At 40.7% G+C, this 15,354-nt stretch overlaps 1 protein-coding gene across 10 annotated transcripts in view; it reads left to right on the top strand.

Annotated features, from left to right (window-relative positions):
• The window catches only part of KIF1B (kinesin family member 1B), a 170,291-nt gene that overhangs the window by 82,139 nt on the left and 72,798 nt on the right, over positions 1–15,354 (top strand). For 9 of the 10 annotated variants that reach the window (XM_053577250.1, XM_053577253.1, XM_053577252.1 and 6 more), the window contains 2 exons: positions 82–262; positions 384–456. In XM_053577250.1, coding sequence (XP_053433225.1) covers positions 82–262; positions 384–456 — 254 coding nt within the window. Of the gene's footprint in view, positions 1–81; positions 263–383; positions 457–6,833; positions 11,909–15,354 lie in introns of those variants that run through there. The other variant, XM_053577259.1, reaches the window with a different exon arrangement.

A 15,354-nucleotide genomic window follows, 5' to 3' on the forward strand; every position in this document is an offset into this window, starting at 1 on the left:
TCTTTTTTGCCTTAGGGAGAATAAGGTTACTACCACAGATTTAAAAATGATTCCTTAATCTTTTTCTGTGTTTTGTGCTAGGAAATCGTATCATTATGGGTAAAAACCATGTTTTCCGTTTTAACCACCCTGAGCAAGCACGAGCTGAGCGGGAAAAGACTCCTTCTGCTGAAACCCCCTCTGAGCCAGTGGACTGGACTTTCGCTCAGAGAGAGCTTCTGGAAAAACAAGGAATTGATATGAAACAGGAGATGGAGAAAAGGTAATGACACAAATATTCTGTGGCCCATGTGCCGCCTCTTCTTACAAACATACGGCAAATTCGTGAAGTGGCTCAGTGACTTCACAGTTTACTCTTTTTTTTTTTTTTTTCCTTCTTCTAGGCTACAGGAAATGGAGATATTATACAAAAAAGAGAAGGAAGAAGCAGATCTTCTTCTGGAGCAGCAGAGACTGGTAGGAGTCCATCCTGAATCTGCTAACTGTTAGGAAGGGCAGCTTGTTCCCATACCTTCCCTGATGCACAGACGGTCACACCCAAATCGCTTCTCTCACTGATACCACACGCTATTCCTTCATTTCCTTAATGGAGAAAGAACTTAAGTTTCCTGGTAGCCTTAGCTGGAAAAACTGTCCATAGAGGAACTATTTTGTCCCTTTGATATCTTAGGGTCAAATCCTTACTTTCCTCACAACCAAGTACTTTTTGAGAGATAGAGCTTTTCTGGTAGCCTTTGCCTCTTGATAAGTGGTTTTGGAATTTATATCAGTGATGATTCTTTTAGTGATTATTACCCTCGATATTGAATTTGGTGGGAGTTTGCCTTGGTTTTGTTTCCGATCACCTGATAGTACTAATTCTCTGCTCTTGGGCTGACTTTGGGGATTGTTCTTGTGCTGGGGGATTTTTTTTTTTTTTTTAAGTTAAACTGTGTCTAAAAGTGTTGCTGCACAGTTGCATGTGTTAATCTTCTCTGTTCCCCTGCATGGAGTCTGAATTCTCAACAAGGTTCTCAGTGGCATGTGTGGGGGCACTGGGAGCAGGGGCTGCATAGCCAGCGCAGAGGGAGAGGAGGCCTGCTGCTTCTGGATCAGGAGGGGGTTTGGGTGAGCAGCTGGAAGGTCAGTGTGAGGTCCCGCTATGACACTCAGGACTTTAGCATATTATGACGTTAATTGATTTCCCATATTTGTTTGAAACTGAATCTCATGAATTAATAAGTTGATCTATTAGTTAGGTTTTTATTTTTAAAACCATCCAATTTTGTTGTAAGAGGCTTCTCACTGTTCAAATTGATACATAAGAAAAACATAACTGGCTTGGCGCCCATAGCTCAGTGAGTAGGGCACTGGCCACATATACCAAGGCTGGCAGGTTTGAACCCGGCCCAGGCCTGCTAAACAGCAATAACAACTGCAACCAAAAAATAGCCAGGCGTTGTAGTGGGCGCCTGTAGTCCCAGCTACTTGGGAGGCTGAGGCAAGAGAGTCGCTTAAGCCTAAGAGTTAGAGGTTGCTATGAGCTGTGATGCCATGGCACTCTACCAAGAGCAACATAGTGAGACTCTCAAAAAAAAAAAGAAAAAAATAACTAACCTTTGGGTATTGTGGAAGTGGTTTAGGAAGTTCCTGTCTTTTACGGTTCATCGTCTTCTTTTAAGATAAGGAGGCATTAGGGCCAGACAATATTAGGAGGCATTAAAGAGAAAACTGGGGCACTGGCTTCTTCCCTCAGGATAAAATACAGCATGTGAACGAACCGCAGTCTTTTGGTCATACTCTGTGTTTTGGAGAAAGGGCTATTTTTAAATGGACCAGAAAAGCCAAGGACTTGAGCACAAAAAGCAGCCTTTTCCAGGTTAGCTCAGTTCTCAGGCTTGGCTATGGGTTAAACCAGTTAGTTTGTAATCTTGGAAATTACAGTGAAGCCCCCAAAAGAATAGATGGTAAAAATAAGTCAAGTGTTTGGGGCAGGATAGTAGCAGTGTTATAGGTTGTCTCTTTAGGAGGCCTGGTTGGCATTTAGTTTTTAATGAAAACAGAAAGATCTAGGCACATAGAGATTAGGGATTTGAGAGGTTTGTGACACATGAAGGAGCCTTTTATCTTAATAAGGTAGTATGATCTAATAACATGCTTCTGGTGGTCTGAGATCAAACAAAGACAGGTGTAATTAAGCTCTATTTATTATTAACAGTTAGTGCCTTCTATTTGTATAGTGCTTTATAATTTATAAGCTTTAACATCTATCATTTGATCCCTGAAACAACTCTCTTAACAGGTGTATATATAAGTTTATAGCTGAGGAAACCAAGACTTAAAAGATAGGGTCTTACCTGCTATTAAACACTTGATACCATGGGTCCAAGGCTTAACTTGGCTTTTCTGACTGGCCTCAGTGTTGGTCCATTAGTTACAGCATTGTTTCTCAGCCACCTCAGTCTTGGTAACACGTAGACACTGAATGTGCAGGTCTGGACGGGGACGTGAGAGTCAGCATTTCTAACAGGCTACCAGAGGTGCCAGTGCTGCTAGTCTTGGGACCATACTTAAGTACTTAGGTATAACAGAGAAAGGCTATCTGGTGTTCTCTAAAACAAGGAGTTGGTGATGATTTTGTGTCCCTAAGACATACTTAGTTTCTATGGACGTATAATCTGTAGACAGTCAGATTCTGGTGGTCGTTTGCTCTGTGTATCTGAAAGCAAACAGGATTTCAAGAGCAACTCCTTGAAGGAAGTTGCTTTCCTCCTCAAACGTCAGCTTCCGATTACACTTACATTTCTTGACTGCAAGAGAAACTGGTTTCTAATCCATTAGACTGAAGAATTATGTCAGGAGCAATACTGAATGGAAAATAACTTCTTATTGCCCTGCATTGGTCAACCCACAGGTAAATTTCTAATGCACCCTGTGATCAATCATTGAGAAGATAACAAAGCAGTTGTTTTCAGTAAATATTTAATATTTATTTTATGTAGTTATTTTTACCTAATGACACCATTAAAAATGGATTTTACAGTAAGCTCTAATAGTGCTACTGTATTCTCTAGTCTGGGCAACAGAGCAAGATGCTGTCTCTTTAAGTTTTCTTAATAGAAAACAAGTTTTCTATTATGATAGCCCCTCAAATGCAGCACATTTTAATGTTGGGGATTCCCTTCCATTGAGTACTCTGTTATTATATACCTGGTCCTTTCTGTGCTTGCTTTTTTATACACTGTTTTAGGCATCTTCTCTCTTTTACATAAACTCTGCAGTCTCTTCAGGAGGCTTACTTTGCCTCCTTAATTAATTAATTAATAATTCCTAAAATTATTAATTGCCTCTGGGAATTTAATGAAAACAGAAGGATCATTTAGTGACATGTGAATTGGCCAGACCTCAGTAGTTTTTCCTTCCCTGTAATAAATGGATCTAAATATCTGAAAATCTTTTTTTTTTTTTTGACATGAGATAGGATTTACATGTTGGCACATAAACTTGGCATACCAAGTTATGCATATCACGGTTAGCATGTGATAGGTTGTAAAGAGAACACATTTAACAAAGTCAATATGGTAGTATTTTAAAAAGAAGGAAAATTATGGCCACTTGATTTGAGTTCTTTTTAGATTTATGTACACTTTTTCATTTGTTTCATTTTAGAGTTTAAAGGTATAAGTATTGTCTCTCAAGTATGATTAAACCAATGATTAGAATGTCTGTAATTTTATCTTTAAGTATAAGAGAAAAAATAAACAACCAGGAAAAAAAGTAATAAATGCCAGTTATATGGGAAGAATCAAAGGGAATTTATTTACATTCTATAAAACTCAGTTTAAATAATTACAGTTGTAAATATTTAAATTGCACATGAACTTTATGGCCACCCTGTATATATTTAGGACAGAAAAATCTTTTCAGGAATCAGGCATACTTTTTTCTATAATGTTTATCACTAATCGTTTATCACTTAAGATTAGCCATTCTGATTTTTAAAACTGAAAATGAAAAGAAAATATAGTCTAGAGTCTACAAATTTAGTTTATCTGCTTTTTGTTGCTAAGTTTTCAAATAGATAGGTGTTATAAATGGGCTAGGTATCCATTTATAGGTGAATAGAAATTATGTAAATCAGAAGCAACGTCTTTAAATTCAGAGGCCAAATGATCATCATTATTGTTTTATTTTTTTTTATTTACTGGGCAACTCTCTAAGGCAGAATATTATTATTGTTGAGGGTTATTGTTTTGTACCTTTGAAAGCGACTATACATACAAATCTCAGGTCTAGAAAGCAAGATATTATCTATCAGTTTCAATTCCTTAAAAAAAAACAAAACTCCTCTAGAGGTGTTTTTGATAATCACAGACAAAAGAGAATATTAAGTAACAATATTTTCATTTGCTAGACCGTCTTGAACTACTTATCTAGTGAATATTTTCTTTTCCCAGTAACTTTTATTTCCTAAATATTCTTTCTAATCCTGTTCTTTATATAGAATTCTAAATCCAACATTGCTTTCATAGTCATTGTTTCAAGATTTGCTTATGTTAATTAAGAATAATTGGATGTTATCCAAATAGCCCTTGAAACTACATTTTTGTGAAAAGGTTTTTTTTTTTATTTTTTGTTTGTTTTTTAAGAGATAAGAGTCTCACTTTATCGCCCTTGGCAGAATGCTGTGGCATCACAGTTCACAGCAACCTCCAGCTCTTGGGCTTAGGCGATTCTCTTGCTTCAGCCTCCCGAGTAGCTGGGACTACAGGCTCCCACTACAACACCTAGCTATTTTTTGTTGTCGCCCTACTCACTGAGCCACAGACACAACCCTGTTTTTTGTTTTTGAGACAGAGTCTCACTTTGTCGCCCTCAATAGAGTGCTGTGGCATCACAGCTCACAGCAACCTCCAGCTCTTGGGCTAGGGCGATTCTCTTGCCTCAGCCTCCTGAGTACCTGGGACTACAGGCACCTGCCACAGCGCCTGGCTATTTTTGTTGCATTTGCCACTGCTTTAGGTGAGCGGGGCTGGGTTTGAGCCTGTCACCCTCGGTATATGGGGTCGGCTTCCTACCCACTGAGCCCTGCCCCTGTTTTTTTGTTTTTTTTGAGACAGAGTTTCACTCTGTTACCCCAGGTGAGGGTACCCTGGCATCAGTCTAGCTCACAGCAACCTCAAACTTCTGGGCTCAGGTAATTCTCCTGCCTCAGCCTCTCCAGTAGCTGGGACTACAGGCATGTGCAACAATGCCCAGCTAAGTTTTTCTATTTTTAGTAGAGATGGGGGTCTCACTTTTGCTCAGACTGGTCTCCAGCTCCTGAGCTCAAGGGATCCTCCTGCCTAAGCCTCCCTAAGTGTTAAGATTACAGGTGTAGGGCGGCGCCTGTGGCTTAGTCGGTAGGGCGCCGGCCCCATATACCGAGGGTGGTGGGTTCAAGCCCGGCCTTGGCTGAACTGCAACCAAAAAATAACTGGGCGTTGTGGCGGGCACCTGTAGTCCCAGCTACTCGGGAGGCTGAGGCAAGAGAATCGCTTAAGCCCAGGAGTTGGCGGTTGCTGTGAGCTGTGTGATACCACGGCACTCTACTGAGGGCCATAAAGTGAGACTCTGTCTCTACAAAAAAAAAAAAAAAGATTACAGGTGTAAACCACATTGCCTGGCTCTAAGTAAAGTTTTTTTAAAAAGGTAATGGTGCAAAGACATCTGGAGAGACAGAGTTGAGACGCATTTTAAAGTATACCCATTTTTCATAAGCAGAATATAGTCTTTGCGTTTATTGGAAGAGTAACAAGTATTTGCCAAGTGATAGTTTTCAAATGGCTGGAACAGTTATAAGCTTCTATGTAGAAGACATCTTTAAATTGAATTTGTTAAAATATTACTTGGGGAATTTTTAATTATTTGCCTAGCTTAATTTTTGTTCTGGTAATTTATTTCACAAAATTTTGGAGGTGAGGAATTTATTGGCTTAAGTGTGTGAAAGACAAAAATAAACCACACCCAGTATAAGGAACCCTTTTTAATGCTTCCTTCTTATCTGGATAACAAACTTGAATTGCACAGTTGAAATGGATTTGTTTAACGTGACAAAAGAAAATAGCAAATCCAGTATTTACTCATGGAAAGACTAATTGCAAAACCATCTCATCTTATAGAAAAAAAGTGATTGATAAGAGCCTCACATGTTCTGCTGATAAGAGATTCTTAGCACTTCTAACATCATCCTTGTTTGACTGCCTCTTTTTCTACATTCTTATCTTTTAACTTTTTTCTAGGGCTGCTCTTTTTAGTAAAGCTAAACAAAACTTGGCGTCCTACAGCCTTACTAACCTTGTTAATCCGCCTGCTCGTCACATCTTTGTATGGCATCTGTGCTCACTCATGGGGAAAAGAGATTCTGGAAGAAGCAACAGCAATAACCAAGGCAAATGTTGGGAAGTGGCTGCATGGGTGGTTAGCATGTGTGAGATTGAGGCTTTGCTTCATTTTCTTGAAGTAGTGGAGATATTATAACATACCATTTGGCTATTTCATGTGACCTTAGAGTGAGAGACTCACTCCTTTTGTCAATCCTCTTAAGAAATTTGGTGGCAAATATCATCACTTAAGCCAGAAAGTGGAAATTAATTTGGGTTAGGGATAAACAAATCTTTGTAGTAATCTACATATGTATAAGTTTTAATAGACTTCCACTTTATTGAGGGGCATTTTTGGTTTTTAGTTTTTTTAGTTCTGTTTTTAAATTTGATTAAGGCTTTTTTACTTGCTTTTTCTTCGATTTGATTTTCCTTTTTTACATTTTAATTTTGGTTATTTTGGGGCCATTTTTTGATTTTGTTTTTCCAAAGGACGCGGATTCTGATAGCGGGGACGATTCTGACAAGAGGTCCTGTGAAGAAAGCTGGAAACTGATTACTTCTCTCAGAGAAAAGCTACCTCCTAGCAAGTTGCAAACCATTGTTAAAAAATGTGGTCTCCCCAGCAGTGGGAAGAAACGAGAACCAATTAAAATGTATCAGATCCCCCAAAGAAGGCGCCTGAGTAAAGATTCCAAATGGGTCACAATCTCAGATCTTAAAATTCAGGCTGTCAAAGAGATTTGCTACGAGGTTGCTCTCAATGACTTCAGGCACAGTCGGCAAGAGATTGAAGCTCTGGCCATTGTCAAGATGAAAGAGCTTTGTGCCATGTATGGCAAGAAAGACCCCAATGAGCGGGACTCCTGGAGGGCAGTGGCCAGGGATGTCTGGGACACTGTTGGTGTTGGAGATGAGAAGATAGAAGATGTGATGGCCAGTGGCAAAAGTGTCACCGATGTTGATGACCTGAAGGTTCATATAGATAAACTGGAAGATATTTTGCAAGAAGTTAAAAAACAAAATAATATGAAAGATGAGGAGATAAAAGTTTTAAGAAACAAAATGCTCAAAATGGAGAAGGTCTTGCCACTGATTGGATCTCAGGAACAGAAAAGCCAAGGAAGCCTCAAGGCCAAGGAGCCCGTTGGAGCTGGTGTCGGTGGCCCTGCTGAGAGTGATGTGAGTAAAGGAGACCGGGAAGAACTTGGGAAGGAAGAACGCGTTTCCCAGCTGATGAATGGGGATCCTGCTTTCAGACGGGGACGTCTACGTTGGATGAGGCAAGAGCAAATTCGGTTTAAGAACCTGCAACAGCAGGAGATAACAAAGCAGCTTCGAAGGCAGAATGTACCTCATAGGTTCATCCCTCCTGAGAACCGGAAGCCCCGCTTCCCCTTTAAGAGCAACCCTAAACACAGAAACTCTTGGAGTCCTGGGACGCACATCATCATAACAGAAGATGAGGTCATAGAGCTTAGAATTCCAAAAGATGAAGAAGGGAGGAAAGGAAATAAAGAGGAGAGCCAAGAAAAAGGAGGTAAAGCAGCTTCTAAGGATCTCCAGTTACCATGGGGCTCTCAGGGCACGCGAAGTCAAGATCACATCCAAGTTAGCAAGCAGCAAATTAATAACCAACAGCTGCCACCTCAGTTACGTTGGAGAAGCAATTCTCTCAATAACGGCCAACCCAAAAGTACACGCTGCCAGGCATCTGCCTCCTCAGAATCATTAAATTCCCACAGCAGTCACCCCACTGCTGATCTGCAGACTTTTCAGGCGAAACGCCACATTCATCAACACCGTCAGTCTTACTGTAATCACAGCACTGGAGGTCAATTAGAGGCGACTGCAGCCATTGCCTCTCAGAAGCAGACTGACAAACCCAGCCACTGTAGCCAGTTTGTGACACCTCCACGAATGAGGAGACAGTTCTCAGCACCCAATCTCAAAACTGGTCGAGAAACCACAGTATAAATAAATGACTGGACAAACTTGAAATCATGGGGAGGAAACAGGCAATGTTAGCTCATGATTTGTGTTGGTTCTACCCTTGTTGGCCTTGAATACCTACTATTTACGTGACTGATTTTATATTATTAAGACAAAACACTGGTAAACATTGCAACACCTCCCTTTTGTTTGTGTACCATAAATGGGCAGTTTCTGGAATTTTAGAGAAAACATTGAGACCTCTTACTTCCTCCTTTCTTGGTGCCTGTGTAATTAATATACTTATTTACACAGACTTGTCTTGGTGTAAGTTTGTTATGTTTTTATAGTGCCTATAATTAATCTGACATCCAGAAAGACCTGCCTCTTAGTTTATGCAGACATTCAAAAGGGGAATTTGGTATGTAGAGTTAAATGTCTATTCTCCATAAATGTTTGAAATTGGTTCAAAAATAACATAAAACTGTGTGGACATGGCTTTGGATTTCTCATCCATGTCTGTTCTCTTCTTTAGATATAATTGAAATTTTCATAAGCCAAAACTAAATGTCTTGACATATTTTACAGTACACAGCTTGGCATCTTCCACAGAACTTCCACATCTTATTTTATTCTGTATTTTGCATAGAACTGATTTAATAGTTTTTTTCTTTTGAACGTATCAGAATATGTATGAAATTTGTCATAAGACTGAAATTATAAATTGGCACTGTGTCTGGGTTTCTGTCTGTGGTTTGCTTTTTGAAGTTTAATTTACCATTCGACACATATATGAACACAGAATGAACTGTTCACGAAAATCATGCCAACAGAAATACCAACAAAGAATTTACATAAGTGCTTGGAGCAGTGCGTATGAGATTACTTGGTGGGAGAGGGAAGAGGTGGGGCATGGGGAGGAAGCCATAGCATACGGCTCTGTGCTGCTTTTTTCTAAAGTTAATGAAATAATGAAATAAAAGTTAACTTGGGGTTGGGAATCAAGGAGATGATGTATGATAAATTGTCTTTGGCTAGCAGCAGTAATGCTCAGATGCTCGAGCAAGGAAAGTGAAGTCCTGATGAACACTCACCGTATCAATACCTCATTTCACTGTGTTGGGGTCTTACTTTGCCTTGTTGGAGAACACACTTAAAAAGATGGATTTTAATGAGAAGGAAAGAATAGTTTTCTGCATCCTTCCTCACCTCTTGAACTTGTCAGAAACTTTTCTGAGAGGCAGCGTGAAAAGACAAGAGATTACTGGGATGGCCTGACTTCGTGTTGTGGAAGATTCCTAAGTCACAGAAAATCGTCTGTCGAACACCTGTCTTCCAAATGGTGTGGAAAACTGCAGCCAAGATAACAGTTAGCGTTCCAGGAAGTCTTAAAGATTGTGATTATGTGATTTTTTTTTTCCTTTGTGTGTGGGCACTATGCTTTATAAGAACACATTATTTTTAATCATAGTATTTTTTTCTTTGCTTCTAAAAGTACTTTAGAAAGTGGCTCCCAATTAACTTTGCTTTCCTCCTTAAAAAAGAGAAGCATTGAGGGATGTTTCGCATTCATAGCCAGAACAGTTCTTTTCTTCAGCTGAGGTTTTATGGCAAATGACACCTGGGTGGATGACGTCCGTAGTGGTTGGATGGAGAGGACAGCCTCCTGTGCCGTGTGCCTTGAACGCCTCCGTAGGCTGCTTCAGTCACTTCAGTGCATCTCGGGTGCACCCCTCTTGTCCTCCTTTTTTTCTTCTTCAGACATAAATGTGCTAACTCTTCCTTTCTTGCCAAATGAAATTTATTTTCTAAGATTAAAAGTAATTTTTCAGTTTTCAACTCTGTAACAAAACTGGGCTCTCCTTTCCCTAACTTTAGCTAACACAGGCTAGACTCATCTATTCTCACTTTTATGGTGGCCTTTTAATCTTGTTACGGACAGGTGCCTCCCTTAGCTACTGAATAGGATTGAGTTACTCTCCTGGTGATCAGGTGACACCTTAGAATGAAGAGTTACATAATCTCATTTACAAACGTGGACCATGGTAAGGACTATGTCCACAGTGATATCCCAAAGAACTAGGCTTATGTTTGTGCTTCATCTGCTGATACAGGCGTCTTCATGTTGCTGAAATGTTTAGATATCTAAAGGAGCCCTTAATTTCCTAGATGACCAGGAAGAAATTAAACCAAGGTTTGATTGACTGCTATGTTTGTCCCTTCATGCATTTCAGAGCACAGGCTTATCTTGAAAGATACCTTTATATAAATACACATAAAATTGCTTTGTTGACTCTCTTATAAAAATAAGGAAACAGTGCCATGTTTTTGTGAGCTCTTGGTATGACCCATGTTACTTTTTAATTTTTTTTTAATGGCTGGCATCTCTCCCTAAGCTTAAAAATAGTGTAAGACTGGCTTGGCGCCCATAGCACAGTGGTTACGGCACCAGCCACATACACCAAGGCTGGCAGGTTCAAACCCAGCTTGGGCCTGCTAAACAGCAACGACAACTGCAACAAAAAATAGCCGGGCATTGTGGTGGGCACCTGAAGTGTCAACTACTTGGGGGGCTGAGGCAAGAGAATCGCTTAAGCCCAAGAGTTGGAGGTTGCTGTGAGCTGTGTGAGGCCACGGCACTCTACCGAGGGTGACATAGTGAGACTCTGTCTCAAAAAAAAAAATAATAATAATAATACTGTAAGACCAAAAAGAAGTGGTCAAAATTAAACCATTATTATATTATTGAAGTGTTCTCAGCTATTATTATAGTGAAATAAAAGTACTTATGCTTTTGAAATTATGTAATGATCTGACATTAATGGGAATATAAAGGGGTTCTAATTAATTGGGATAGTTTAATAGACCAATATATATAGTATTCCTTACAGAGTTAAAGATACTCTGTTTTCTAGTACGTCTAAACCAAAGGGCTTATCCTTTATTCTTGCTTCCAAATCTTTTTAGCATAGTAAATCATTTCTCCTTTCCTGGTAACACAATGAATGGGAATTGTTTATTACATTGAAGTGACTTGAAGTGACCTTTTATGCTTTAGGTGCAGGTTGATGCTGCAAAAAAACAAAACAAAACACTGAGTCTGTCACACTGATGCCTACAATAAAGGCTGTCACACTACACGAAGTTACATAGCCTTCCTATGGTCAGCTGCTGTGCCCCAGTGCCTTCCTGGTCCTTTGTAGACTTGCCTTAATGATTTTTACAAAAGACTAGGAGGAGGGGAAGCTGCTTGTATCCAGGTAGAACAAACCTTCTTAGGTGCAGTGCAAAACAAGCATGTGTTCTATATTGTCAGAGCCAAAATTGTTATAAGCAACATTTGTGATTGTCCTGTTTATGTCATCTTTTCCAGATTTTAAAATCTGTTATAGATATATTTCGTTTGAACCACTTTTGGTTGTGAAATGTATTGGGTTTTCTCTCATCATTACTGTAAAAAGAAATTCTGAATCTTTTTGTTAACGAACTGTGGATTCCCCCCTCCCATTTCTTAAACAAAAAAATGCTTGAAGATTGTTTCTGAGTGTAAGATCTGCCTTTTTAGAAAGGGAGAGTTAGTTTGTAATGTTAAAAAATTAAGTCCTTATTCAATAAAAGTTGAAATCATCTTTTAAGAGTGTGATTTCTCTCTGTGGGAGGAAGAGGAAAAAGTAAAACAAGGTACTATTAATGTAACCTGGTATTGACTTTCATTTTGCTTTGTCATCTGAAGATGGTTGCTGCAAACCAAATCTTTCTTTTCTTTCTTCCTTTTTTTTTTTTTTTCCCTTAAACTCAATCTTATATTGTAGCCCAGGCTAGAGTGCTGAAACCTCAGCCTAGTTCACAGCAACCTCAAGCTCCTGGACTCAAGAGGTCCTCCTACACCAGCATCCCAAGTAGCTGGGACTACAGGCGCCCACCACAACCCCTGGTTAATTTTTTCTGTTTTTATTAGAGATAGGGTCTTCCTTCTTGCTCTTGCTCAGGCTGGTCTTAAACTCCTGAGCTCAAGTGATCCTCTCACCTTACCCTCCCAGAGTGCTTAGAATTATAGGGGTCAGCCACAACGCCAAACACAAATCTTTTTTTATATTTCTACATGAACTTGATTAAAGTTTTTGTTTTTATTGCCCTTTTCTGTTTATCAGAATTCTCTTTTTCTTTTGAGACAGTCTCACTATGTGATACCTTGGCATCACAGCTCACAGCTACCTCAAACTTTTGGGCTTAAGCAATTCTCTTGCCTCAACCTCCCAAGTAGCTGGGACTCCAGGCGCCTGCACTAACGCCCCGCTATTTTTTTGTTGTTGTTGTTTGGCAGGCCAGGACTGGGTTTGAATGCACCAGCCCTAGTGTATGTAGCTGGTTCCCTAGCTGCTGAGCTACAGGCACCGAGCCTGTTTTGTTTTTTTTTTTTGTTCTTTTTTGTTTGTTTGTTTGTTTGTTTTTTCGAGACAGAGTCTCACTATGATGCCCTGGGTAGAGTGCTGTGGTATCACAGCTCCACAGCAACTTCAAACTCTTGGGTTCTAGCGATTCTCTTGCCTCAGCCTCCCAAGTAGCTGGGACTACAGGCACCTGCCACAACGCCCGGCTGTGTTTTTTTTTTTTTTTTTTTTTTTTTTTTTTTTTTGTGGTTGTTGTTTGGCAGACCCGGGCTGGATTCGAACCCTCCAGCTCCAGTGTATGTGGCTGGCACCCTAGCCGCTGAGCTACAGGCGCTGAGTGGCCAAGCCTATTTATCAGAATTCTATTTTTAAATGGGTTCTTTAAGCACTGCTTTATGCTACATTTCCTTTAATTAAAATCTTTTCTCCTCTAAGATGAATGAACACATCACTTTCTGATTTCTTTGAGTTTTCTTTACTGTGTTTTCAACTTTTTCATGCATTGCCTTAATTTGAAGTTCTGTTAAATGAAATGGTATACTTCCCTTTTGATGGATGGAAACTAAATTTTTACAAAGCTTTGAGTAGCTCTGTAGCTTTTCTTTTCTCCTTTAACTTCTGCTTTTTTCCAACCCGGATACTGGTAGTATGCTAGAGAGGAAACAGGAGAAAATAGGATACTTTTGTGGAGCAAACCGTGGGTCTTATTGAAAATTTGAACCTGACTTTATTTTTTATATTGAAAAACCGCACAGTTGGGCAGCACCAGTGGCTCAGTGAGTAGGGCACTGGCCCCATATACCGGGGGTGGTGGGTTCAAACCCGGCCCTGGCCAAATTGCAACCAAAAAATAGACAGGCGTTGTGGCGGGCACCTGTGGTCCCAGCTATTTGGGAGGCTGAGGCAGGAGAATCACCTAAGCCCAAGAGCTGGAGGATGCTGTGAGCTGTGACACTATGGCATTCTAGCAAGGGCAACAAAATGAGACTCTTTGTCTCTACAAAAAAATAAAAAAGAAAGAAAGAAAAAGAAAAACAGCACAGTTATGCATTATGAAATAGAATTTAAAACGTACATGAGATTTTAATATGAAACTTAGAACTTCAGAGAAGTGTTACGCTTGAATTGGTCTGTCTCCAGCCTCATACCCTTTTCCTTTAGGTATTTTATATTTCTCTGCTGTTGGAGAAATGATGGAAAAGTTGCCAAGACCTTACTATTTTAGGGTGACCAGAAGATTCAGGTATAATGTGGTGAAATGCAGTGGTAGTTGTATGCACAGGGTGAGAGCCGCATCCGGAGGGGAGGAGACGAGAAAGTTTCTGAAGTAGCAAGCCCTGAGCAAGAGTAGAGCTACAGCTGGAAGTTTATCCAAGGATAAAATAGCAGAGGGAATGGGGACACCAGGAAACTCAGAGGAAGTTAGGGTGTCAGAACATCAGATGCCAGCCCCATATTCCGGAGGTGGCGGGTTCAAACCTGGCCCTGGCCAAAAACCGGAAAAAAAAAAAAAAAATCTGTTGTGTGTGGGGGTAAGTGATGAGGTGGGTTGGGAGGAGCAGAGACCAGCTCATGGCATACAGAGGAGCTGGAATTTTGTTTTGAATGTGATGAGAAGCGACCACATAACTTTAAAGCACAGTAGGCAACATGCCAAAGCAGGGGTGGGTGTTTTGTAGTAAAACTATTTACAAAAACAGGTGGTGGTCTGGGGCTAGCCTGCAGGCCAGAGTTTGCCAACCCCTGTTCAAGAAGATGGTCACTGTGAGAACTGTGGGGCTAGAACGTGAGTATGTTGAGTGTATATTTCATCTAGAAGACAGAGATGTGCCGGATACCACCGGGGATTCAGTGTTCAGTGTCAAATGTGTGCTCCCCGGCCTCGTGAAGTTCACAGAATTGTGGAGGAGACAATGTTAGACAGATAACCAGTAGTTAGTTAGTGTCTTTTTTTTTTTTTTGTAGAGACAGAGTCTCACTGTACCACCCTCGGGTAGAGTGCCGTGGCGTCACACAGCTCACAGCAACCTCTAACTCTTGGGCGTACGCGATTCTCTTGCCTCAGCCTCCTGAGCAGCTGGGACTACAGGCGCCCGCCACAACGCCCGGCTATTTTTTGTTGCAGTTTGGCCGGGGCTGGGTTTGAACCCGCCACCCTCGGCATATGGGGCCGGCGCCCTACTCACTGAGCCACAGGCGCCGCCCCTAGTTAGTGTCTTTGTGACAGGTGCCATGAGGGGAACATACGGGTCCTCTGAAGGCCAAAGCATGTGCCTCTGTCAGTGAAAAGCAGCCCTCGTGCTCCTAGCTAATGAATGATCTTTTTATTTCGCTGTGGAGAAAAGAAGAATCAGAAGAAAACTTCCTCTTCTGGCCCCGCGTGCCTGCGTGGGGCGTCCAAGCCTTTCCCTCGTGCTGGTGGGTGAGCTTTCTTCACCCAGGCTTCGTTCTCTGCATTCCATCCCTCTTCAAGAACTGGGCATCCATGTTCCCCCCTTCTCAGTTTCTCTCCTGGATTATTCCTGCCAACACACAAACATGTCTTCGTTCCACCAATTTCTAGTTTCCTGTACTTGTTATTTCCCACCCGTCCACCTCCCATTCCTATTTTTATTTCTATCTTTCTTCCTATCCTCACTTGTGCTCGAACTCATCTAGTTGGACTTGTGTTCCTACCTCACCACTGAAGC

This window comes from Nycticebus coucang, chromosome 22 (genome assembly GCF_027406575.1).
Source record: "Nycticebus coucang isolate mNycCou1 chromosome 22, mNycCou1.pri, whole genome shotgun sequence".
Classification (NCBI taxonomy): Eukaryota; Metazoa; Chordata; class Mammalia; order Primates; family Lorisidae; genus Nycticebus; species Nycticebus coucang.